Genomic DNA, 27640 nt, shown 5'->3' with positions numbered 1-27640 from the left:
GAAAGCTACAGACCTCTCCCCAGAAAATGTACACCCACTCATCCACACTCAATTTTCCTTATATTATCCAGGAACTCACAGAACCCCGGAAATCCACCCACAGACTCGAGCTAATGATCTTAAACACCCTAGCAGCTTCTTTATGAAAGGCCAGCTTCTATTCTGAGCACATCATCACCAGCAAGGTCCTTAGTAAGCCCAGAATGCAGAGCCCCGAAAAGGAAGCAACAGGACACCATTCACAGGCAAGTTCTATGACCTGAACAAGGAATATAAGCTAGAGGGCAGGAAGAGGCCTGTCTCAAATGGAAGGAATAAGTATGCATTCCTCACTGGCTACATTTGAAAGACAAAGGTCTTCACTGAACAGGAAAGCCTGTGGCCTGAAGTTTTCAAACTAGAAGTTGAAGTGAATTTTACTTTACTCAGTAGACATAACCTTAAGAAATTCTGAGGTAAATAAAATTGGATAGCAATTTAAATGTATTTTAAATATACAATAAGAGTTTCGTTAAGAAGTGCTTCTACAGGGGGCGAAGGGTACACTTCTCGTGATGAGTGCTGAGTAATATATAGAATTGTTGAATCATGATATTGTACACCTGAAAATAATACAACACTGTATGCTAACTATAGCGGAATTTAAAAAACAAATAATGTTTTTAAAAAAGCAGTGCTTTTGGGGGGTCCTGGGTCATGCAGTCAGTTAAGCTCTTGACCTTTGGTTTTGGCTCAGGTCATGATCTCAGGGTGGTAAGACTGAGCCCCACAGCGGGCTCTGAGCTCAGTGAGGAGTCTGCTAAAATTTCTCTCTCCCTCTCCCTCTGCCCTTCCCTGTATTCCCTCTCTCTTCTTCAAATAAATAAATAAATCTTTTTTTAAAAAGTGTTTCCATAAATAATTTTGTAAAGGAAATGATCACTATAGATGATTTTTAGCATAAATCTGGGTTCTAATAGAATGTGCTATACCGTTCATGAAAATATCCTAAATATAATACTAGATAGTTTATCTGAAAACTCTTGCAGAGAAGATAGTGAAGGGAACTCCTGACGGTCTGTGTCATTCAGATGTAAAGAAATGCCCCAAGTGAGGGAAAGGTCTGAACGCTCACGTAAATAGTTATTGCAAAGCCTACACACTTTACAAGACACATGTGTCACATTTGTGGTTTCTGTAGGGTTTATATGAAGTGAGTTTTCTGGCTGAATAACCTTTGATAGATCTGTGTTTCCTAGCAACTTCCATTCTCCCCTAGCTCTTGGGATAACAGATTTTAATTTTATATAGGAACGGTGGGAAAGAAAGGATTTAGAGAGAAGCAGAATTAACCAGAAAAATGCCACAGCTGCTAAGACCACTTACAACAAGAGCAAACAGTCCCGCAAACATCAGCGGGTCCTAAGAGTTTCCCTCCATGACAGCCTAATCCTAATGCTGGAGCATCAGGAAAGTTGCGTTCTAGAAACTATCTTTACTAAGGCAGGCAGCATCTAATATATTTGGGGAATATTCCTTAAGAGAAAAGGCTAATTTTTTTAACATTTTTTAGCTAATCTTAAAGGTGATCATCTTCTGATAATTTTTATTTGTCCACAAGTCCTTGTTTGATAATACAAAGTAAATGAGATTATCACTGTATGTGCTGTAGCCACCTAGAGTACTTAGCAGAAAAAGGAGCAATCATTTCGTGGTAATAAATCACCATAAAATTTAATTTAAGGGACTTGATTACCAAGCATGATGTAGGGAGAAAAACACCATGAGGGATCCGATCTGGTCATGTACAGAGTGTTAACAAAAACTGGAAAACTCAATCTCTTGGGGACAGCTTTTTGATTCTCAGAACAGCTATCCATCTCTCTTTGCCTGAGTCAGCACAGAGGCATAGTGTGCAAGTGTTCCCCCAAAAGCAGGAGCCAAAAGCCACCAATGGAGTGTGGGGGAGGGGGGAGTGGATGACGTCATGAAGAAAAGAAATGTCTTTCCCAATTATTCTTACCTGTTTCTTCCAGAATCTCTGAATCCTTTAGCAAAAGGGTTTCGATCAATTTTTAATCTGGTGATCTGGAAACAAAGAACATAAATTACATTTATATTAACTGACTCCTTTTTGCATTGCTCCTAGAAAATTAACAGAAATCACTCTGTTGCTAACAGCTGTTGTTTTTATTTAGATTCTTTTAAGTCTGAGTTTGAATGGAAGTTGATATAGGACTTGGGCCTGGCACCCAGATGTCTGACCCACCTGACCCACTTCTCCCTAAAAACTGAGGTCTTCTCAGTATGTGACTGTAAACTCCCTTCTGCTCACATTTCTTACCCCAGAAAAGGTGATAAATCACTTGCCTAGACACACAAAGGCATGGAACTAGAAAACTGGGCAATGGTCAAGTCCGTGGTACATAACATACAGGAAGAACTTGAAAAGCCCTTGATGGGTGAATGAGCCAGTAAGCGAGTGAGTGAATGATGAACAAATGGAACCAGTCAATCCAATCCAAAGGAATCAGAACCTTAGGCAACCTGCCTCAACCTGAAAGAACCATATAACTGACCGGACTTACCATCTCACTCTAGTTTTCCCTCCCTCCCCTCGAGATGGTTCCTTTAATGACCTAGAATGTTCTTGTAAAAGACACTGAAAGTAGCTACACTTTTCTCAAGTTTGCACCCAAAGGAAAATCTATAAACGGGGGACTCACTGGGGCAGGCTACATCCAGTCTCTAAGGCTTACAAGCAAATCAGAGGACATGAATGACTATGTGACCCAGGCTGGATGGGTCCTTAGGAGCCATCTGGTTCAACCTCCACTCAGAGCATAAGCCCCTCTCTATCACCTCTTATCTTAGCCCCTCGAACTCCTCAGCGAGGGTTGTACACACCACTCCCATGCCCCCAGACTAGACCAAGCCTGACCAACAAATTCCACATGTGTTCTTACATTTTCACTTTCAGCCTTGGTCATGGGAGGCATTTTTGATATTTTTTTGTCTAAACCAGATGTTAATGACTCACTAGCTTCAAGCAACAGAGACTTTGGGGTGGGGGTCAGGGAGCCCAGGGAAGGAGGAAAGGTGCTTTTAATGGAAGGTGATTGTAGGAAGAAGGGAATCTCATTATTAAAGACGACCTTCCCATTTCTGGTCATTGCAGAGCTTATCACCGGGACAGCTGAAGTTATTTCTTACACTGCAAGTCTTTTCCAAGTCTCTCTTCCATCTCACTTTGTCAGAGTGGAATTTCCCAAAGCTGAAATTTTTAAAGGTCTTTAAAAGGCAATGTGAGATTCTGAGCAACAGACTCTGACTTGAAAGTACCAAAGTTAATTTTTGTTTCTCCTAAAACATTCCTTGTTTCTAGAATGGCACACTAATAATGCAGCACTAATAATGTAGCAAAAGCAATTTTACATCTATTTTATAGACCAGAGCAGGAGCCTGAAGTTTTGGCTCTCTAAAGTCTAGTGTCTGCCTTGTGAATATTGTATGGACTTTAAAGACTGTCACTGCTTTTCTGTTTTTGACTTAAAATCCGTTCTTTCTTCCTCCATAATCCACAGCAATAAACCGCACACCATATTTTCTTTTCAAGTTAGGGTTATAATATTTTATTTTCTCTTTCAAGTTGGCTTATCCTGTCCAGCTCATTTATGATAGCGGTTTCTGATAGATGATTGTGCTGCCATGTTTTGGGGGCCTCCACAGACCCCTGTAAATAAAATGACATTCTATTTCATGGGCCTGAGAGAAAAGGTTGAAAACCTGCTTCCCACAGCTCATTCTCTCTCAGGCCAAGAGTTCTGCATGGAGATTTAATAGAAAAGTGCCACCAAATGTCAGGAAAAACAGCACCTCTATACTTGTTTCAAAGCTTTTAATGTGAGATTTAGAGAACTTTGTGTAGTTGCATACCCATTATTTACTTGTCAAGTACCTTTGTGTGCAAAGCAAGGTGACAGAAGGCAAAGGTGACAGTGATACACAGTCCATATATGGCTGTGGACTGTCTGGTGCCCGCCGCCCCAGAAGCTTATAATCTAGAAGAAAAAAGCAGATATATACACTAACACATAGACGTTAACACAAGATGGGAATTGGTAAGGTTTGCAATGAAGGCAAAAGAAAGCTTCAGAGGGAGCCGTGAGAGTCCCAAGTTTAAGAGCTCTGAGAGGTTTCACCTCAGAGACAGCACATGAGCCAGGCCTCGAAGGATGTGTAGGACTTGAACGCAAAGTGCAAAAAGGGGAAAAGGAACAAGGGAAGCATTTCATAAGACACGGCCTACGGAAGACAGAGCATGGAAGCAAAGAAGCATGACAGAATGAAGGGCACACGAGAAGCACCGAGAAGCCCAATTTGACCAGAGCACAGGGTATGGGGAGAGAGGCAGCAAAAGAGAGCAGGAGAGGCTGCCTGAGGCCGTATCTCAGAAAGCCTGTCTTGCCCTGATTAGGTGTCTGTATACCCTACAGGCAGAAGAGAGCAAGTTTAGCAATATAAACTGAACTATGACCCCGGCTGATGCTCACGCTGACCACTTTGGTGAGGTCTACCCATCCTGTAGGTAACACAGACAAATAATTTGGAGGAATAAACCAACGTATTCTCAACCTCAATGATCCACAGTCCCACGGTTCCCATAGGAAGAGCCAGCCTGGCGGCATCCACTCTTCACGAGCATCTCATATAGCATAGAAAGGGAATGCAAATGACAGCTGGGCCACCAAGCCTGCTGTTCTGTGGAGGAAAGGATGTGACATGAGGCGGATTCTTTTCAAAAGGAAAAAGAAGTAAGAGATCTTCCCCTTCCACCTCAGCAGAGTATGAAAAAAGAGGAAACAGACAAGAGAGAAGCAAGCCCGTGGACTTGCACGTGCCTTAGCTCCCTACTCAAACCGAAATCCAGGGGTGCAGGTGGGGAGCTTCAGAGGAAAACTGGCAGCCCCCTCCCCCAACACACACACACATGCAGGGCTGGTCGCATCAAAGTAAAAATGCCACCTGAAGAATCTGAAGAATCAGGTCTGAAGAATCAGGAAGAGGACAAGTTAGCCTCTCCAGGCCTCCTATCACCCTCTCTGTGGGGGAGTCAGGGACTTAGAGGTTCTCACATGCCATGACAGGAAAGGTAGGTGGACCTAACACAGAGGCACTACAGCCTGGGCAGGAGCCCAACAGATGACCCAGCTGAGCCCCGAGGTGAGGCTGAGCCAGCCAGGGAGGGAGGCCCAGGAGGTCCAACTGAGGCAAAAATGCGATAGCACAAGTTCAGCAGTCTTCTATCAATAGAGCATGTCCACACAAGGGACCCAGAGTAGACATGATGGTCACCAGCAGAGCCCAGTGAGGCCCACAGCAAGGGACCCACAAGCCACCACGTGAGGACTCATAATCCCCGCGGCCTCTGCCCAGCACACACACCACACATCTAGAGGCCATCCGGAGTAGTGTGGGAGATTCATTTAAATAGTCCATTTCCAACCCTACTCCATGGTTTATGTTTATCAACTAGACCCCAATATGGCTGCCAGTCTCCATCTCCCCACCTTCAACCAGAACACAGTCCTCCCTTCACTAAAACTGCTACATATAACTTCAGGACTAATCTCTCTTCTTCCACCCTTGTCCCTGTCTGGTCTACACAGCAACTCAAGTGATCTCTGTTAACATGTATGTAGACCACGTCATTCTTGTCAGTGGCTACCCCTCTACTCAAAACTCAACCCAAACTCCTTGGCTGGTCTTGTAGGGCCCCTGGCTAGCTCCTCACCCCCACCCACGCTCCCCTATGCCTGGGCCACAAGCTCCTATCAAGCTCGGCTGCTCTCAGAGCAGAAGTGCATCAAACTCAGGCCCCTCACACTCACTCTACCTCCAGTTTAAAAAAAAAAAGTTATTTTCTATGCTCTTCACAGAGCCAGTGCCTTGTCCTCGTCTCAGGCTAAATGTTGCCTCCTGAGAAAGATCCTCCCTGATCATCCCTCCAAAATAGGATGCTTTCAGGTAAGAACCAGGCCTATTTCCTACACCATTTTATTAAGAACCTAACATGACATGCTCCTTGGGTTCGATGAATATTTGTTCCATGAGTGAATGAGTGAGTGAGTGCATGACTGAATAATGTGGGAAAGAAGGATCACCAGTCGCAAAGCCGTAACAAACCTTAGAGAATACAGACCAGACAACTCCCTCGATCCTATCTGCTTTCACTGCAGCACCACAGACAGAAGTCTCCAATGTCCTCCTGGGTAGAACAAGGTCTATTAATTACTGTCCATGCAGCTAAAACTATTCTGCAGTGGTCATGTTCAAAACCTGCTCCAATGACAAGGAGGAGACATGGAAAGCACAGAGGTTGGGGAAGCATTTTTCTTCCCTGATTTGATTTCCATTATCCTGAGTTGTACAGTCTGCATCATAGAAGACCGTAGCACACGAAGACATGGTTGCTGGCTTGCCACCTTTGGTTTTAATCATTTTCATTGACTTTTTGCCTGGAAACGTCCAGACAGTTAATAAATGAGGTACACCTCCCCAGTGCACAGTGCTGACATAAATCGCACAATCTACAAAAAAAAATGAAACTTCAATATCCTGCATATGATTTTACAATACCAAGGCTGAAAAGGCCTTCCCTTTTTAACACTCTCTTAGTTATTCTTTTTTTTTTAACCATATTGCTTTGAAAGGTGTTCATCAGGGAAGGAAAAAAAAAACTCAGCCCATATGAAAAGTAAAAAATAAAAACCTCTGCACTGATTTGATTGGAAAGTTAGAGCACAACTGGCTCAATAGTTTAGGACATAATGAGTGGCTCAGAACTCCTATTGGATTTGCTTACACAAACCTGGCTGTGGTTTCAGACTTCCTATCTGGTTCGTGTAGCCAATTCTCATCAAGAAATAAGACTGTGTTACCTGAGGAGAACAGGGCTGTGTCTTTTTGAAATCTAGTTTCCTGTTTGGGAAAAAAAAAAAAAATCAAGGTTCAGCAGTCCTTTTCCCCTTAGAGAAGACAAAGACTGCTGCAATGGAAATTTCCTGCTAATTCCATGAGGACATGTTGGCGTCAGCTTCCTTCAAGAAAAAGCATACAGTGGAGTCACCTTTATTCCCAACTCTGCCACTTTATTCTCCACGATGAGAATCTGGGCATGGTGTACCTTCATCTCTGCCTCAGGCCTGCCAAGTTGGCACTCCAAGAGCAAATAATAGTAATAATAACTTCAGTATGCTAGCAGCCCTGGGAGTCTATGGGTCAGTCAGCAAGGGCGGGAGGAAGGAACGGGAAGGGGGGGGAAGAAAAGCATAAAATACTTCATAAAAATAGAAACTCTTTCTTCACATTTCACGACTACTTATATCCAAAGAAGCAGGACCATGGCTATGTAAGGAAACTGGTAGTGGAGGTGTGTTGGCTAATTACTCATTCAGTCCTTTTCCAAGCACACATTCAGTGCTGTGCACCATGGCAGACACAAATGCCTTAGATTTACACAGATGGAAGGGTTCTTCTTAATTAGTGGTTTCTGGCTTCAGGACAATTCTAATTCCCTCGCTCCAGGGAGGGAATTTGAGGGATCAACATTGATATTCCAGGTCTTTATCAAACAAAAAGAATTACATCTAGGATCTCCTGCCACCATTATTTCATAAAATAAGTGACATTTTAGTATCAAAATGGTTAAAAGGACAAAATAAGATACAGTCTATTTAAATGAATGCTTACAGGTATAAACCGCCCCATCCTGCCTTTATCTTTCCCATCTTTTGGTGGACTATAAAAAACCCGGAAAGAAAATACCTTGTTCAGAATGACATAGATAGCTAGTAGTTCGTTTAGGATGAAAACCCGAGTCTCCAAATGGCTAGCCCATTGCCCTTCCTTGGGAAGACTGGATAACATTTCACTTCAATTCCATTCCTCGCACTGTCCTTCCTTCACTGTGTTCCTGAACACAGTGTGTGACCCCCCCTACCATTGACTTTTCCTCTTTACTCTCTCATGCCTCCTAACCATTCCCTTAAAAAGAAATCCATGAAGTAAATAATTTTGCCATAAAATAGTAATCGTTCTCATTCAAGACAGTTGAGGGAAATAAAAACACAGTAGTTAGGTGATCTAGCTCACAGAAAAGAATGTTTTATGCAACCTGCCATCTCCGAGACAAGTCTGAAAATGATTGCCGGGTAACAGGATACAGACCTCCAGACTCCTGGGGGAAAGACCTCAGGTTAGTTTGCTTTACTAGAAGACACTGTGTTGTATGAAAGCCCATCTACACAGCCAAAGGGAATGTTAAATAATCCTGTTCCTTGATGTATCCAGGGACTGAAGACTTATTAAATGGGCAAAAGCTGTTATCTTGATGTCAAACAGGGCAGAACTGAATATGCGTGACTCATTTATTTTGGATGTCAGCACATCATGAATTCACCAACCTGACATGAGAACAGAAAGATCAAACCAGTTACCTATTGATTATAATACCTTAGAGAGACAATGCAGGTCCTCCAATTCCCAACAATCCACTTTCTCCTTAATAAGCAATTTATTCTGGAAAACTGACTCTACTCCCCAATCCCCTCCATGCCTGTGCAGACCCAGCCACTGACCAATGTAGGCTGACAACTAGTGATCAGATGCTGGGTTTTGCCGGTGACTTTATGCGTGTTCCTTCCTCTAGTTCTTGTCACTCACTCCATGAGGCTGGGATGTTTTCAGGCCAGGAAACACTGAGGAAGGGAATTAAGAAACTTGCTCAGGGGGCCCCTGGGTGGCTCAGTGGGTTAAGCCTCTGCCTTCAGCTCAGGTCATGATCTCAGGGTTCTGGGATCAAGCCCCGCATCAGGCTCTCTGCTCTGCGGGGAGCCTGCTTCTCCTCTCTCTCTCTGCCTGCCTCTCTGTCTACTTGTGATCTCTGTCTGTCAAATAAATAAATAAAATCTTTAAAAAAAAGAAAAGAAACTTGCTCAGGGTCATATAGTTCTCCAGTGGAAAGGTCAGAAATCAAACCAGGTTGTTACCAAATCCCACGAATTTAATCATGGTGTCCCACCCCCAACAAACCACCACTGCCCCCACCCCAATCCAGATGAAGACAAAAATATTTATACGAGTAGAATGTCCTCAGACATGGGAACACTGTGAGAGGAGATAGAAGAAATGAGAGGAATTTCAGGCAGCCATGTTTTGTTCTTCTTTCACTGACATTGCCACGGGTGAGTTGTGGCTTTTTAATCTCAGCTTGGGTGACAATGCTGACCCTCATGGCCTCTACAACTGATCTGGGGAAGGCAGCAGAATGTTCATTCACCAGTGTTCTAGTTTGCCCTACAAACTAGATTCTAAAGTTGCAGTATTTGTTGTCATATCTCTGCCTTCACGAGAAACTAATATTAAAATGGTGGCTGGGTGACTTGGGAAAAAGTCCATCAGTTTTTCAAAGAACTTAGACTTGCACTCCTCCTCTCCTGAACCACAGTTAATTCCAAGGTTCCAGTCACTCCAAAATGCATGTATGTGTTGCTGCACTATCTTGTTTCAGAGCTTGAAAAATCTTGATTATTAAAGATTCCTGTAAGGACCCTCCATGGCCTCTGTATTTTACTACCTAAGGAGTTTGAGGGCATTCAGGAGTTTTTTTTAAAAGGGGCCAAAGCAAACTAAGACTCTTCCTCTACTTGGGTCAAATGTGGCAACCACAAGGAAAATCGGAAGTTGGGAATGACTTACAGCAGCTGAGGGAGCCCAACAAGAGTATAGGACATGTCTATAGACTAAAGAGTTGTTGCATATCAAATTCTTCCAGAGGCAAAGAACATCTCAGGAGTCTTATGCAAATGTACTGTGAAAGACCAAAATGCTCTTTCTATGTAAACCAAAGTTTATATCACTCACCTTCACTTGCCTGGCACATAGTAAGCACTCAATAAATACTTAGTACATGAATATTTTTCCTCTATTTCTTCCTTTGTCAGAACACTAGCATAGTATCCAACACAAGTATTGTGGCAGAAGTTCATTTTGCTCCAAGCAGCCCCAAAATAAAAGTACACAGACTTTCAAGCAAAATAAATAAGCAAAAACTCTTGTTTTCAGAAAAGGATTCACTTCAGGATCCTATTAATTAGACAAACTGTCAAAAGATGAAATACTGTCTAATTTGGAAAAAATGAGATTTATACGCAACTTTCCAGGAACTGCATAAAGTGAGATCACTTATAAATCCATCTACTCACACTTCTCAAAAAAAGAACGATGTCTAGAATGCCCACAACAATTCCAGATGTGGTGTCTCTCTCCTTCTCTCCATATCCCACTTCCACATAATTCCCCCATTAGTCTGGCCAACTCTTTTTTTTTATTAAAGACTTTATTTATTTCTTGAGAGAGAGGGAGAGAGCACACAAGCACACAAGCAGGGTGAGGGGGAAGGGAAAGGGCAGAGGGAGAAGCAGACTCCACTGAGCAGAGGGCCGGATGTGGAGCTCAATCCCAAGACCCCAAGATCACGACCTGAACCGAAGGCAGATGCTTAACCGACTGAGCCCCCCAAGCACCCCAATCTTGGCCAATTCTTATGTGTATCTCATCATCAGAGAAAGCAACAGCTCTTTCAGGAAAACTTCCCTTGTTCACCAAATGCAAGAACAGCCGGTCCATGTCTCTGTCACTAAATTATTCCAGTTTTATCATTATGTATTTACGTGTCTTTCACTCACCTAAAACTCTCCTTTGCTTCTGGAGAAATAAGTCCTAATCTGCTCAATTTCTCTACTGAAGTTGGACTATTGTAGGTTCTCAAGTTCTCAAACATTTATGGAATGAGCGAACATATTGCTGACATAAAAACACAGATGTTAGGGTGTGGCTGGTGATCACACAGAGGTAAATTTAGTCTGATAATGTAAATGGAAGCAGTGGGTCTTCAATGGAGTTTGAGAGGCTAGATGACTTTGATGTAGCTGCTGCAGGGATACCCAGAAAACTGCAGAGAAGACGGAAGGAATGAATCAAACCTTGGTACTTGCAAAGGAATAGCAAATGATGAGGAACATTTGCCAGGATGCAGGACAGACCATGAATGCGGGTGCAAGTACAGAGAGACATGAAAATGACTCAGGAGAACCAGTCCTCCTGGTCAAAGATTTTGTCTTTGATCTAAATCTAGACTAGAGCAGCTGCTACCAGGCGTCATGGCCTTGTCATCGCCAACATGATGTCTGCACAGCAAGCCTGGGCCCCCTCATTCCAGTTCCTCAGTGTCCTCTCAAAGGACCAAGGATTTCTTACTGAAGGCATGAATAAGCTCCTTTAAAAGCAGATACAGCAGGTTTCTCTCAAAGGCAGCCTCTTACCTGCTGGTTCTGGTAGGCTGTGACTGTGGTAAACACCGTCTCAGGGAAGTTGAATGTTTTCACTCCATCCCCAACAGGGACAGGTTTGGTGGGTGAAAGGTCGCTGCTGAAATCCTTGCGGATCACGTGAACTCGAGGCTGGTATTTGTGCATTGAGTGCAGAATGATCTGAAATGAGAAGGGCCACATGATGCCAGAGTGGCTCAAAGGTCCCCACACCTTTTCAAGCCCTCATGCAAATACAAACGCAGGAGAGAAGCATTATAGGAACAGATAGGGGGTGGGTGGTGGGGGAGATGTATAAGAAACTGGAAGCCAGTCCTTACCTTGACTGGACAATACTAAACAACTGTCCCAATACCAGAAGACAACACTCCACTAAAAGGTCTCAGAAACTCTGCTATGGGACAGTGGCTCCTTCCTGCTTCAAAGTTTCATCACAGGCTCATGCTGTCTTTAAATTCTATAAGCTGTTATTTGCACTTTGTTATTACCTAATTTATGACCACTCACTGTGAGAGTGAACGGTGTATGTGCATTCTCCCTTCCTTGGAAGAATGTCATTTCCTTAAAGATAAGAGCCACGGCTTTAGTGTTTCAATCTTCCTGTAGCCCCGAGTCTGGACCGTGGCATTCAGCAAAAGTCCTATGTATGCCTTGCCACTAAAGATAAATTAATAAAATCAAGTGTTCTAATTATAACTGGACCTCTTCTTCTTTTAAAAATGCATAAATTTATTTAAAAAATGCATAAATTTCTTGACAAATCAGCCTAAACTGTCACTTAGTTGTTTCTCTGAGTTTATCGCCTTGTGAGTTATTCTGCTGACTGTTGTCATTTCTTTCCCATTTTTTAAAAGATTTTATTCATTTATTTGACAGAGAGAGAGAGATCACAAGTAGGCAGAGAGGCAGGCAGAGGGTGGGGGGGAAGCAGACTCCCCGCTCAGCAGAGAGCCCGATGTGGGGCTCAACCCCAGGACCCTGAGATCATGACCTGAACTGAAGCACAGGCCTAACCCACTGAGCCACCCAGGCCCCCCTCTTTCCCATTTTTCCCACAAGCTTGTCCTGTGTTTCTCTCTTCAAACTCTCCCCCAACTAGACTGTGGGTTTCTGGAACATGAGAACTCTTGTCTGATAAACACAACCTAATGTCCAGCAGACGTTCGCTCAATGTGAGATTTATAATAAATGAAAGTTCACCAGAGAGGGAAAAAAAACTTATAGGCCTACTTACTTAAAATGACTCCAAGTGGCACAGAGCTTCTTATTTTACCTGTTTGGAAAAGCCTAGGGCTAGTCAGTTCTAGAGCCAAAATGGGGGAAGAGGGAGATGGATGGAATTCTTTGACTCACATGTCCTTGATCATCCAACTCGTTGTTGGTCAGCTTGAGTTTGTCGAAACTGACCACCTGTCTCATCCAGGTGTCTCCAGAAGCTAGAGAATCAGGGTGTATATAAACTCTTGGAGGTACAGGGGAGTCCGCATTGCCAGCCACCATCCATTTGGAGCTGTGGTACACGTATCTGAGGCAGAGAGGGAGAGAGAAGAGATCAGAGACAGATACAGAGAGGGAATAGAGGCCCAGAAAGCCAGTAGAGATAGGAGTCGGGAGAGACAGAGAGATGACAAGATGGAAAACAGTAGGGATTAAACAGAGAATAAAAGAGAGAAAAGCAGTAGGGTAGAGGACCAGAGACAATCAGATGGAGATGAAAAAAAAAAAACAGAGAAAGAGGGGGGGTGGGGGAGGGCAGCAAAGGGTTGTGGTTAATGATCAAAGCTGCAGCACTCACAAGGAAAACATTCTCACAGTCCTTTTTCTTTCTTCTCCTCTCCTTGCCTTGCACCCCTGTGTGCACACAAGCATCCTGAGCCCACGTGTCTAGCTATGGAAAAGGTATTTTACTGCAACCTTTCACCTCTCAAATGCAAACCATATAATCTGTGGGCCACTTGTTCAGGATTTGGTTCCTTATTAAAAACATCTTCCATATTGTCCTATAAAACACAGCCATGTGCAGAGACCCTCCAAGCCTCTCACTTATTAACCATTTCCTTACTGAGAATCTGAATTTTGAGGCATTTCTATGAAAACGGAGTGTCTCTGCCTCAGTGCAACCATTCCCAGAAACACTGCAGAGTCTTCCCAGTTAGTGTTTTAGTGTTTCTTTGAACCCAGTTTTGAATATCATCATCATCATGACTTTCCCACAAAGCCCCTGGAAATGAGATGTTGTTAGCAGCAAAGGAGGTCAGTTTTCCAGAGTTTGCCCATTGCCCTGTAGTTCTGAAGAGAGCGTTCCATGGATCTGGTATTTCCCTGCTTCTCACTTATAAAGGACCACACAGGACCTGGATGGTAGTGAACAGAGGCACACAGTCCAAATCACAAGATCCTCTAAAACAGACCTGAAACATCTCCTGTCTTAAGTCATGCATCCAGATCACTTCTCTCTTGGCCAGCTCTCTCCCTCTACCCTATTAGTCCTCATCTTTCCTATTCATTCATCTCTCCCCACCCACGTCATAAGTTCAGGGCCAAGTTTTCAAACATTTGAAAAATGAGCCATGATTCACTGCTCTGATTGACATCTCAAGAGACAGATTAAGCCACAGTTTTGTTCAGAGAAGAACTAATGTGTAAGCCATCCAAGGGACACAGACATTGTGTTGGACTGTAATGACTTTGAAGGAAGGTTATTTAACAAACTTGCTCACAACCCATATTGATAAACTATAATTCTCCTTTCCTAAATGTTCTTCTTGAAATCTTACCCAATTATCCTCTTCTTCCCCTCCATCATCCACAGCATGATTCATTAGATATATGATTAAATATACTGCACTGGTCCACTTCTCCTTTGCCTCTCCAAAATAAATCATCTCAACTCGTTCAGCAATTTCATAAACCAAATCATTCAATATGTTAATCACTTTTAATGTTAAGTGAATTAATTTTAGACCTAATATCCATTTGATTTTTGCAACCCTGGCAGATACTATACAGTCCCACTCTGTCCAGATACTAGGGAGGATACCAGACAAAACCATTACTAAGTCCTGATTTCCAATCATGAGTGACTACTTCCTACATGGTGCTTTGCTACAGGCTATTGGCATATCCCCCCTCCTTGTTCCCTGTATAGTGCATCATACAGGGCACTGTAAAAATGGTTCATCTAATGAGTTTAAAGAACTGTCTTGGAATGCTGGTGATGTCTGCAATTCCAAACCCCAGAGTGATCATTACCTGTATCTTTTATTGTCCACAGGCACAATGTCCATTGCTATGTAATACTGCTGGTGTGGGTCCAGGCCAGTGATTTTCACTCTCATGGCAGGAAACATCCTCCTGTGAAGGGGAATAGGCAGTAAACTCAACAGTCAGAGGGAGAGAAGTCGCAGGAATAAAAGCTTAGAGAGTTTCTTCTTATCAAGAACGCTAAGCACACCAAAGTCCAATGCCTCTAATTCCCAAGTCGGCTGCTTTTTTTTTACTTTGGAAATTATTACTATAAAATATGCTAAGTATTCATTGCTGAAATAGCACCATTTCTTAACTTAAATTGACCTATTTTACGGTTCATATACTCAAAGAGCTCATATCATACCCTGATTTATATTATTAATCTTTAATGTGATTAGGTATCCACACACACATTTCCTATCAGACTATACCATTCTTGAAAATACTTACACTCTTACACTTCACATACTTGAATAACTTAGGCTTTCATAAGCATAAGTCAAGTAGCTTATCACAGTCAAGTAGCTTATCAAAGTCAAGTAGCTACTTGACTTTCATAAGTCAAGTAGTTTATCACAGTTGATTACAGGTGATGATGAAATGTTTTCTGATTGATTGAGTCTATGTAAAAGTAATCTCTCTAGGAAAGAAGAAAAAAGGAAGAGGCTACTATTCCCCAAGCAAAGGGCCAACAAAGTTGAGGGTTTTTTACTACGTAAAACTGTAGAAAAATTTCTGCAAGTTCTCAGGCTGTCAACATGTGTCAGAAGGAGGACTCTGTGGAATAGGGAGCAAATACCAAATGAATTCTAGTGGCCTCTGGGCAGTACCTTGTTTCTACCACAATGGCTTGTTAAACTTGCCAAAGCAAGCGAGGTCAGGATATGGCACTTTACAACTACTCTCATAATTGAAGAGGAGGAGAGGGAGCAACCCAGACAAGTATTGAGTTTCAAGGGTCTAGAATAAAATTCTCCATTCTTCTTTAACCATAAGAAGGAAGAAAAACATCAAACTCTTTTGTATGTCATTCATTTAGGAGTCAGACATAAAAAGTGCTCAGTTCAAAAAATGTGGATTGCCTGAATGTGCTCTAGGGTACTTGTACACAAAATGCTGCATTAAGCTTAACCATCTGGGGCCAGTTAGTTGAGCTGGGCAGAGCACGGTGCTAATGAGGTCAAGGTCACAGGCTTGATCCACATACAGCCTAATTGGCTTTGCTCCATTTCATGGCCATAGACCATACCCTGACCCCAGGCAGCCATCTTGCATATGTGCCCTAGTTGTTTACATGAGGGGCTTTCTGTGCTAGCCACACACTGCACTGCTCACCAGAAGCAATCAAAATGCAAGTGTCCCATGGTAGTAGGTCAGTGGCATCATAATCCTATTTGGGGGAAGGCACAAGAGGGACTACAGATCTTTATAGGAATGATGGCTAGTTCTTAAGTATTTACAAAGAATAATATACAACATTCCTTTCTTCCTACTTTATAACTTTCCAGAAGCTTCTATTGGTATATCATTCTGGATTTTCTACCTCTAGCTTCACCAGTTTAATTAGAAAGCCTTATATTTTAGTCTTATGGTGAGCTAATGAAATCCCATGATGGACTTCTCATAATCACTAAATCTAGCATTCACTATAGAGTAAGCAATTTGATCTATGTTAATCCTCTCCAAAAATTTGGGAATCTTGATGTATATACATTTACATTTAAACATTTAAACCTTCTTAATAACAATGATTTATGATTGCCCTATACTTATAAATGGTTGGAGAGGACCTTTCCAGGGATAGAAAGAAAGTCCTCTCACTTGCTACCTGAGGTAAGAAAATATGGTTCCTCTCAGACATCTACAGAGGCTGTGTTACATTGCAAGAGATGAATGTCTTTCTTCATGACTCCAAGGAAAAGGGTTAAGTGTTTCTAAATTCAATACCTGTTTTGTTTGGAACACCCACATAACCTTGAGTGGAAGAGCTACCAGTTTCTTACCAATACCCAAGTTCTAAATGAGAGGTGTGACTTTGGAAAAGTTATTTAACCTTATCACCCAAGAAACAAAAAAAAGGGACTATCTAATCTCTAAAGTGCCCTCTTACTTTGAAATTCTATGACTACATTTGAATTCTCTTCCTAAAAAATTACCAAAAGTTGCTTTTTCTTTTTGCCAGTATTTTAGCACAGAATATCAAGTGAGGTCATAACACCCTAGGGAAAAATTAATCTTTCATATTCACAAAATGAGATCTGTTTGGTTTTAATTTTATGGTTAAATTTAGGCCAATTCTTATGTCTTCTAAACCCATTAATCCCTATAAGCACCTCTGTCCATGGTGCTGATTCTACAGATTATGTTGGTACCTTCGAAGATTGAGGGCTCTGTAGCCTGCAGTAGTTCTGAATCAGAAGGATGACAGTTTAGGGAGTGAGAAGTAGATGGTGATGAAAATCTCAGCAGGAAAAAGGAACAGAGAGTCATGCAAAACTATGTAACTAAGAAAATAAAAATTGAGATTAAAATTGGAAAGGACATTATGAAGGAAGAGAAAGGAAGTGAAAAGGAAGAAACAGACTTGAGGAACTGGGAGGAGGTGAAGAAAAGTCAGAGAAGGGACACCTGGGTGGCTCAGTTGGTTAAGTGGCTGCCTTCACTCAGGTCATGATCCCAGCATCCTGGGATTGAGTCCCACATCCGGCTTCTTGCTCGGCAGGAAGCCTGCTTCTCCCTCTGTCTCTGTCTGCCACTCTGTCTGCCTGTGCTTGCTCTCGCTCCTCTCTCTCTCTGACAAATAAATAAATAAATAAAATCTTAAAAAAAAAGAAAAGAAAAGAAAGAAAGAAAAGTCAGAGAAGAGAAGTCTTTCTTTGTATGTTCTTGAGTTGTTCCAGAATTTCTTGAGCAGAGTTACATGGAACAATGGCAAAGGCTGAGGCAATCCAATAAAGGAGAAATGAATAACATACCTAAACCTCAACAACAGGATATGACTAAAGAACAAAATTTAGGGGCGCCTGGGTGGCTCAGTGGGTTAAGCCTCTGCCTTCAGCTCAGGTCATGATCAGGGTCCTGAGATCGAGCCCTGCTCAGCAGGAAGCCTGCTTTCCTTTATCTCTGCCTGCCTCTCTGCTTACTTGTGACCTCTCTTTCTATCAAATAAATAAAATCTTTAAAAAAAAACTTTATATGTTTGTTCTGGGAATATCTGGGTATATCCACGTAGGTCTCAACTGAATTTGTGAAGTAAGAGATGTGGAAATGAAAACACTGCAGAATAAATCATGAAACAAGGTCACAGGAGACCTGTGAAAAATGTATTTGGGGGAATTGAATTCATAGAAGTGCAAGGAACAAGGGAACGATATCCGAGATAATATTGACTGGAATACACAAAAACCCCTATAGTGAGTGAGAACCCAAAATTAAAAAACTAGAAAATCTCATAGGCAAAAAAAGTAATATTTTCCCCTCTCTCCAAATGAACCCCCTTGTCAAAAACTAAAAAGAATAAAAACTTTGTCCTAGAATTGCTGTTTCCATCTAAATCATAAGATCTCAAAATGTAGACCAGAAGTAGACTGAAACCCAAGCAACAAGAAAGAGATGGTATTGGAAATAATTCCCCTTCAGAGTTGCTCCTCCTAAGAAGCCTTTTGCTGGTTTTATTCACCACCAAAACTTAGGAAGGAAGAAGGTTCCAAAGGAGAAATAAAATGAACAAGATTTCAGGTTCATTTTGACCTCATGTTTTTGTGATGTCTTATTATATTGGGAGCTTTTTCTACATGCATTCAAGTGCTCTTTTACTTTAAATGTCCATGTTCATGAAGATAGCTTATGACCAATCGGGTGGGTCTTTTTGGTCCCCATGATATAAGACTACGTAGATTGGCTTTGAAAATATGAAAACAGCATAACTGTTTTAACTTTAATTAACTATTCCTATATACTCAAAAGCTTAGTCCAAATTTATTTTTATTTAAATCATTTTCAGTTTTAATCCAAGGGGCAAAAACTACAACCATTTCTTAACAGTGTGGAATTTTAAACAGTTAAGACCATTGTTTTAGACCTAGACAGATTTGTGTGGAATTCTGAAGCTGCCCTTTATTATCCGTGACTTTAGCTAATTAGTTAATTTAGTTAATTAACCTCTTTCAGCCTTTGCATCCTCATCCATGCATGGGATTATTATATCCTATCTCAGAGGATTCCTGTGATGTCTAAATGACATAATATATTTTGAGCATCCAGCACAAAACAGATGCCTAACCATGGAAAACTGAAAGATGCCAGTGAAGGAATGGCTTAATTAAAAGTGTTTATTTCAAAAGAAACTGTATTTTAAAAACTTTTATCATCCTACATAGTGATGCAACAGTTTCCACTGGGTTGCCATTAAAGTTTCGTAATAATTTCAAGCCAACAATAAAACACATGGATCAGTAAGAAGGGCTCAGACATGTACCAAGCCCTATTCTTACCAAAAAAACAAACAAAAACAAAAAACCTCTTATAAAAACATCTGGCTGCTTTTAAAGATTTTATTTATTTATTTGACAGACAGAGATCACAAGTAGGCAGAGAAGCAGGCAGAGAGAAAGGAGGAAGCGGGCTCCCCATCGAGCAGAGAGCCTGATGCGGGACTCGATTCCAGAACCCTGGGATCATGACCTGAGCCGAAGGCAGAGGCTTTAACCCATGGAGCTACCCAGGTGCCCCATCTGGCTGCTTTTAATGCTTTAGGAGATGCAAGCTGTTGTTTGGGGAGCAAGCTTTTTCTCTCAAAAAACACTGGATGGTGAAGTAACACTTGCTTTGGAAATCTACCATGTGGTCCTTATGTACCATCAATCTCCCATATGGGCTGATATACATTTGTAGGCAGAAAATGTCTGTGAGTGTAGAGGTGATTGAGACATTGGAATGGCCCTTGGAGGAAAACAGCAAAATCATAGTAAACTCAAGATCACTTTACCAAGATGTCCATATGCAGAAAAGTGAGCACAAGTAGCTCGGGCATCACCAATACTACCTACCACAAGTAAGTGAAAAGAAAAACGTGTAACAGCTCCTACTTTTGGTCTCCATTCTTGGAATCTAGCCATCCAAAGGAACTTGTCCTTACCTGCCTGCTTTGGTGATGATCATCTCAGTTCCAATGTCATGGAACCTCTTCCAGAGATCAGCGCATTGGAGCTCCACCTGAATCTCTTCCATGGAAGACATGGCAGCAGGCACAGGGCCTGCAGCACCAGAGCCCAAGTCAGGGTGAGTGTCAAAGGAGCAGGAAGTCCGCTCAGTGAGTACCTCAGAGTCTGAACCAGTGCTTTGCTCGGAATCTGCAAGATAAACAATCAAGTCTTAGGTGAGAAACTGCGGAGCCTCCCCCACCCCCACCGCCCTGCTTTGGTAACTTAAAGCTGGGAAGCTCCAGGGCACAGCATTCAGGGTATTTTATTATTTCTTTTATGGTTTGTTTTTGAGATTTACAACCACCTTTTAGGTTTTGTGTTCTCAACATGACATCTGGCATTTTAGCAACAGCTGAACAAAACTGGTCCACAACAGGCAACATAAAGAGTACTAATGTCACCATGGTGAAGTGAAGAAGCCAAACAGGGCAATAAAATAAATGCCAAATTAAAAAATAATAATAATAATTACAGATCTCAGCTCCAAATCTAGACAATTTCACTGGGGGCTGGGGTGGGGGGTAGGGCTCAATGCTAATAATGTATTTTTTAATGTTCTACTACTAAGCATCATTGCCCATCCACCAGTAAATTTTAAACAGAGCAATTTTTTTTTCTCTATTTATATATCCTGGTCATCAAAAGTAATGAAAAGTTGTTTGGGATCTTTAGAAGCACTCTGTCATGTATTTGAGTAAATGGCTTTTCCTAAGAGTCCAATCAGGCCATTTTGGATGGAAAAAGGAAAAAAAAAATGTCTGTTGTAAGGCATATGGAAAAAGTTACCCAAGAAGGCGGTTGAAACAAAGGGAATAAATGAGTTCAGGAGACACCTTGATTGGTTTCTGAAGTATGAGCAGAGGGGAGGGGTGATCCAAACAGGAAGGTAGGATTGAGAGCAACCAAATAAAAAGTTGGCATGCTGTGCCAGATGGTCCTTTCTTCCTGTGTCTCCTATACTCACGAAGGGGTTTGCGGGGGTGGGGGCGGGATACATAGCATGATAGAGAAGGCTGGAGTCAAATTTTCCAGGGAATTTACTGTAATTTTTAAAGCGTTTTACTCTTAGAGGCCCGGTGCCAAGAATCTTATCTCCTAAGATTTTCCAAACTCAGATTAGCTGATACAGTCTTCTTAGGTCAAACGATACTGCAAACTAAGCCTGAGAACCTATTTCCCCAACCCTCCCTTAACATCTAGGATTCTGACTGCTTCCCCTGTCAATAAACACATGCACAAGTAAAGGTTGGAAACAGCAGTGTCTTTTGCTGACAGCTGACTGTTGGGTGCTGTCAAAGGTCAGAGCCTCTTGGGCATTAGTCCTTGATAAGAACAGGATGAAGAAGGATGGGACAGAAAGTCAGACCATTTTGCTGCCATCCTCACTTACCTGCAGCAGGTTTCTAGACCTGTGAAAACCCATCCCACAAGACCTTCCCATTTCCTTCCTTCTAGCCTTGATGTCTTCCTCTCTCAAACCCAGGCGGCATCACTGGCAAGTCTTCCACAAAGCTGCCAGTGCTCACAGGAAGCAAAGTGACATTTCTTTCCACCCTCCCCAGCTCCCCACCCCTCATTTCTGAAGACATTCAGGGTACTGCAGAACTGAACCAAGCTCCGAAATGACAGAGAAGTCTCTGCCCCAAATCTAGTTTATCCACAATCACTAGTCCAGTCACCATCTTCACACACACAAATATATATACATATGTGTGTGTATGTGTGTGTGTGTGTATGTTTTACATGTCCAAGCATATAATCTTATACTTGGTGCTAAACAGGGGCTAACTTTGGCCTCCTTCAAGAGCAGAAAAGTGGAGCTGCTCATCTAACATGGAAGTTGCTGCTGCTGAGGGATACATCTCCATCCTCGCCTGATCCTCTATGCCTTTCCACTGTAAAGCCATAGTATCAGCATCACACACTTGGCCAAACACAGAAATTCTGATCCTCTGAGACATGGATTCCCAAATCCCATTGTTTCTGGGACATGCCAAGAGCTCCTCACTTGCCACAAGTATTGTGAGCTTTTCAAAAACTTCTCAAAGCAAGAGTTTTAAAAAATAGTCTTGTCCTACCTTTGGGAGTAAAGTGGTATGAAATCTGCTTACCATAATGTGCTATGATTATGAAAAAGCTAGAAATTCTGGACATGTGATTTCTCCAATGAGTGTTTAGGAAGAAGGAGGGAAGGGAAAGATATAACTATGCTAACTGATAACTTTTCAATGGGGGCCAAACGGTTGGGATTTGAATGGGGACTATGGCTGGAGAATGAGGAAACCAGAGACTCTACACTCTTAACACACCATGTCATCTGAAATAAAATGGGAGCTCAAAGTTTAACACTAAATGGACTCTTAGTTCATTTAATAATGAATCACCTGGACAAACCTATTTCCTTACCATGTATTTAGAAGGATTGAGCTGAAAACTTATAATCTCTTCCACCTCTAAGGACTTGGAGAGTGTTAATGCATACTTTCCAATGCAACTTTCGGGGATAACCCAGGCAACCTCAATTAGAAGCATCAGATTAAAGCTACTTGGGCAAGACAAGTTAAATGAGGAGAATGTCTGAGGGCTCAGATTCATGTTATCATAGAAGTTAAAGAAACCAGTGGAAATTCTGTTTATAGTTTCAATCAAATCAATCAATAAGCACCTATCAGCATGTGGCCCTATATGAGGTACCAGGTAGATAATTTGAAACAGAATCCCAGACCCTGAGAAGTTTCCCAGTTAGTGTTGATTAATTATGTGTTTATTGGGTGCTTACTATGTGCCCAGCACTGTGCTAGATCCTGAGATATACCAAAGTGCAGAACGAGGCTCTGCCTCAAAGTATTTACAGGACCAATGGAAACTGAGCGCATTCACAAATAGAAACCAAGACAAGTACTACCACATAATTTTCCACACCACTGCATATTGCCTTGGATGTCTCATAGGAATCCAGCAAAGACAGGGATCTCAGAAAACTGGAACAGTCCTGGGGAACTCAGGCTAACTAGAAAAGAACTGGACAAGACATGGAGGCATAGGCAGGATTTGCCCATGAAGAGGATTTTCAGACACAGCTATTTGTTTCCCTGGAAGTGCTCTGTGCTAGATTCTCACTCCCTCACAAAATAGAGCCCAAGTGATTTTATATACAGAATACAGGCATCAGCTCACATTTTCAATAACATAAAGTAAGCTGCCCTATAATACCCTTAAAATAGAGTTAAGACCAACCCCTTAGGTAAAAATAAAACTGAATCCTTTGTAAGATGTGTTTCTAAATCATAGTCATATCAAATATTTAGGCTAACCAGATCATTTATTCCAGCTAGTAATCAGAATGCATAATCAAGTTAACTCAGTCATGAAAATAAGAAATGCAGATTATTTCAATCAAATAGGATCCATTTAGAAATACAACCAGTGCCTTGAATATCAGAATACACCTCTGTGTTTTCAAGCTTTTTTATTCTTCACAATTTGTAACTTCCTGCCTTCAAAAAAAAAAAAATGTTAGGAACTCAGTTGAATGACCTGGAAAGACTTCTTGGCTGTCAGATGTCTCTTGTGGATAGCATTTGAACAGGGAAGTTTTGGCAAATCAAGAACATAAATGATAAAGTTATATATAACTAAGGAAGTTAAAGAAGACTTGAGAACTTGCATGGATCCAAGTTACAAGTCACTGGAGAACATCATATGACACATACAGTCAAACCAACATGTCTATTACCATCCCAAAAAATTCCTAAACAAGAGACTCTAACCATCAGTTCATAGTGTCACTTGTTTTCTATCTCTGACATATTTCATGTTGATAAAATGGACACAGTAACACTAAGTTCCCACAGAAAGTTGGGTTTAGCTTACAGCAAGTTTTCAAGTCTCAATTCATGCAAAATAATAGCAATAAGAAAACAGTTCCTTCATCTACATTTTACACATTATTTAATATATCCTTCCATTTGATGGGGATATAATTTTATATCCATTATATAAATGAGGTAATTGAGACTAAGAAAATAAAAAAACAATGTGACCTAGAAGGTAAGTTTTCTGCCTCCTGATCTAATGATCAGATCTCTCCCAAGATCATATTGGGCTCAACCCCAGCCAAAAGAGCCAGCAATTCTGTAATAACCCTCAACTATTATAACCATCCTTACAAATGAAATGGCTTAATATGTTTGATCCTGGCCAAGTCACATAACTATTCTGGCCCTCATTATCCTTAATCATTTTAACACAGCATATACATTTAATTAGAAGTGCTATCAAGTCCCTCTTAAGTCTAATGTTTACTGGATGAATTAGTAGTGCAGCTTAAAGACCACCAAGCCTAACAACAGCAACTCAACCATGATAAGTTGAGTTGGTTGGCATGCACAGAAAATGCCTAATTTATGTGTATTTTGACTTAATATCAAAACCAGACACTGTTAAAACAGATTTCACAGTCTTTCAGGCAATTTTTGTCTCCACTTAACTAATAATTTTAAGGAATGATTCATTACTACAGTGAATAGAACACATTTATGCCTGGGGCTCTGCTGTTCACCATGAGTGGGGTGTTGGAGAGTCATTTCATTTCACAGAGCCTCAGTTTCAGTATCTTTACTATTTCCTTATCTTATCTATTACTATTTCCTTATCTTTACTATTAGGGACTAGAGGAAGATATCTCCTTGCTTAGAAAATTACATTTATTGCTTTATGATAAAACAGAAATTAACGATTCTGTTAATAACAATGCTAGTGACTTAGGACTATGAGACAAATATAACCCCACAAGAACTATCCCAACCAAAGGGTTAATGGTCAACATCTATTAAACACTTACTAAGTATCTGATGCTCGGCTAAGACTTTATATACATAACATTATGTAATAAATCTAAGCATTATTATTATCTCCATTTTATATATTATTGAAACCAAAATCCAGATTACATCAGCTCCACCTCCTGGGGACTGCAGGCACATGAGACTACATTTACTTCCACTTCTATTTCACCAAATGTTTCTGTTTTGTATAGATCAGGTTATATAGTAATAGACCAAGAGAGAGAAAATAGGTTCTTGCTCCGTAGGAGCTCACAATCCAATTTCATAGGAAAGGACACACAAACTGTTAAAGAAGACTGGCTATGATAGGTGTTCCAATAGATATGGGAGCAAGGTATTAAGGAGCTTTGAAGAGCAAGCAAGTCAATGATTTGGGATCAAAAAGCCTTCTCAAGATGTAATTTGAGGATGGACTTGAAAGAGAAGTTCAATATGAGCACACAAAGAATTTAGGGGGATGGAATTTAAGTTAGTGGTAATAGCACCAGTTAGGACTTGCCATTTTTAGAGAATTACAAGAAGACTGATATGGCCAGAGCTTAAAATACATAAGGGAAGGGGAGAGGTGAGATAAGAGATAAAGGTGGGAAGTCAGGTTCAACTCAAACTCAACTAAATGACTATTTATTTAACATTTACTATGTGCCAGTCACTCTTCTAGATCCTTGAGACCTCAGGGGGGAAAAAATCTCTGGCCACATGGAGTTTATATTCCAGGAGGAACTTGGGTATCATAATATGGAGTTTAGACTTTGCTTTCTTTATATCAAAGTGTTTTTTAAGTGGAGGTGATGATAGTTCTGACTTCCCTCCTGAACTGTGAATTCCCACAAGCTGAATTTAATGCTTTGTCACATCTTCTATATGAATGATGTACAACAGCCCAGTTTCAGTGTGGGAGAGGGGTCACAGAAGACTACTATAGTCAGATAAGAGATGCAGAATTTTCTGAGATTAGATGTACAGTGCCACTTCCATAAGCTTGGACTTTGGCTACTCCAAGGAAAAAACCAGTTTGAAACAAAGGAGAAAAACACAACCCAGATGATAATCAATCAATCATTTTTTCCTACCGATAACTGGAACATGACTATACTGAGCGATACTTCCTATCTGATACAGGTAGGGCAGCCACTCCTTGGTCTATTTCCTAAGTCCTGAAGTCTCCAAAACCAAGACTCCCACAGCCATCTAAGGGTTCCCATTCACACCAGGGCAGATGTCAGAAGCTTATAACCCAGGCAGCACTTTCTGCACCAGGATGAAGTAAACTCCTATTTCTAGAGGATCTCTGCAGTGGAAATTGGTTCTGGGATGTCAGATTTTATCAGGTAGCTTAGCAAAATTTGGTGATGAAATTTTTCATAGAGTAATTCTAAATATGGCAGAAGCAGAGCACTTGGCACGGACCCGAGTACGGACTGAGCCCAAATTTGATACCCAGTCCAGAGCTTCAATGGAATGAACTATAACCCAGGTTGGATTAAAGTAAAATTATGATGATAGCAAACACTCAAACAAGCCTGTTAGATGACTTTAGTGATGGAATGAAGTATCTGAGCTCTCCATGCCCTCCAAGTTCCATTTGGGAAAAGGGGGGAGGTAACCCGAAGCCTTCAATTCCCATGCCAATAAGCCAATTAAGGAGACAAAAAGCACATATCTCTCAGCTGCCTAAAGCACTCGCCACCTGACAACCAACATCTCTCTCAGTGACACACAGAACCAGAGGCAGGGACCCAAAGTCATCCCTGAGAACTCAGCCTTTTAAAGAGGCTTTGCAATGAAGTGGCAGCAGTAATTTTTGTATCTATTTCTTGTTGATCAAAGGCTCAATGTCATGAAAGGTTCAGCCTCTTACGCTCCAGCATACTTTGAAAGTGGAAGCAAAAAAGGAAGAGAAGTTATGAGCACTACACTAGATCTTCCACATACATTATCTCATGCAATTTTCATAGAAAACCTTATGAAGTAGGCATTACTGTTGCCACTTTGTAAAGGAGGAAACTGGGGCTTGGTGAGACTGAGAGGTTTTCTCACATTATGTAACTAGTCATAGTGGGATTTGAGTCCTCCTGACACTAGAGTTGATGTTCTTTCCACTCAACACTCTTTCCCCATTTTCAAAATGAGTCCTGCAGAGCTGGGTGCTTCCCACACTGAACTTGGAAATGCAGAGCTAACATTCAGATTGTTCAGTCAGGATATAGATCCATGGGAACTAAAGCATTGTCACTTCTTTGGGGAGAGGAGAAAATTCAAGCCAGAGTCAGATAGGAATTTTGCTCTCAGTAGCCAGGCGGTTGTGTTCAGGAACATCTGAGATATCTACACTGACTTAATATTATTTAATAAGTAAGCACAAGTACAAAAAACCACCTTTTGTTGTACTTCACATCCTGTCCCCAGTTCCCCTAGGGTAAAACATCCAAAGGTGACAGGTCACTGAAGATCAATGTCAATGTCAAGTCACTCTTTCACTCTAGCCTAGACCATAAGCAAAACAACATTAGAAGGTACTCAGAAAATGTTTGGACTTTGAGAAATGTGTAATGACCGCATTGAAAGATAAAAAAAGTCAGCTGAGTTAGTTCCTACTTATGCAGAATTTGATTTATTTAGGCTTAACTCAGGTCACAGTTCATGGCCCAAGAGTTTTTGATAGTCCTAAATGGATATCTATATTTGAGGAGGATTCATCTGATCACATTGTATGTGAAAGCATTAGTAAACAGTAAAGTATGAAATTCACATATAAGATTACATGCCAATGATGAAGTTAATCAGGAAGACCAAGAAAAAATGAAGACAAATATGGGTCTTGTGTTTCCTAGAACAGTCCTATATAAATATTTTATTTCATTCTTCCTATAAAATTAAAATTTTTGAGATTGACTTTTGGTTCAGAAAATACTCCTGATGGAAAGCACGGAAAATGCATAAACAGAAAAATTAAAAATTGGTCACAAGC

The 27640-nt window shown here is 41.2% G+C and overlaps 1 protein-coding gene across 3 annotated transcripts in view; it reads right to left on the bottom strand.

Annotated features, from left to right (window-relative positions):
• Window positions 1–27640, bottom strand: part of TBX15 (T-box transcription factor 15) — a 101613-nt gene that overhangs the window by 25716 nt on the left and 48257 nt on the right. For all 3 annotated transcript variants that reach the window (XM_032881316.1, XM_032881317.1, XM_032881318.1), the window contains exons 2-6: window positions 19756–19969; window positions 14622–14723; window positions 12723–12894; window positions 11364–11531; window positions 2003–2067 (exon numbers count right to left, since the gene is read on the bottom strand). In XM_032881316.1, the coding sequence (XP_032737207.1) occupies window positions 2003–2067; window positions 11364–11531; window positions 12723–12894; window positions 14622–14723; window positions 19756–19969 (721 nt within the window). The remainder of the gene's footprint in view (window positions 1–2002; window positions 2068–11363; window positions 11532–12722; window positions 12895–14621; window positions 14724–19755; window positions 19970–27640) is intronic.

This window comes from Lontra canadensis, unplaced genomic scaffold (genome assembly GCF_010015895.1).
Source record: "Lontra canadensis isolate GAN:19392208 unplaced genomic scaffold, GSC_riverotter_1.0 scaffold75, whole genome shotgun sequence".
In the NCBI taxonomy this organism is placed as follows: domain Eukaryota; kingdom Metazoa; phylum Chordata; class Mammalia; order Carnivora; family Mustelidae; genus Lontra; species Lontra canadensis.
The sequence above is the reverse complement of the archived record's forward strand: the minus strand, read 5'-3'. Positions and strand labels throughout refer to the sequence as shown.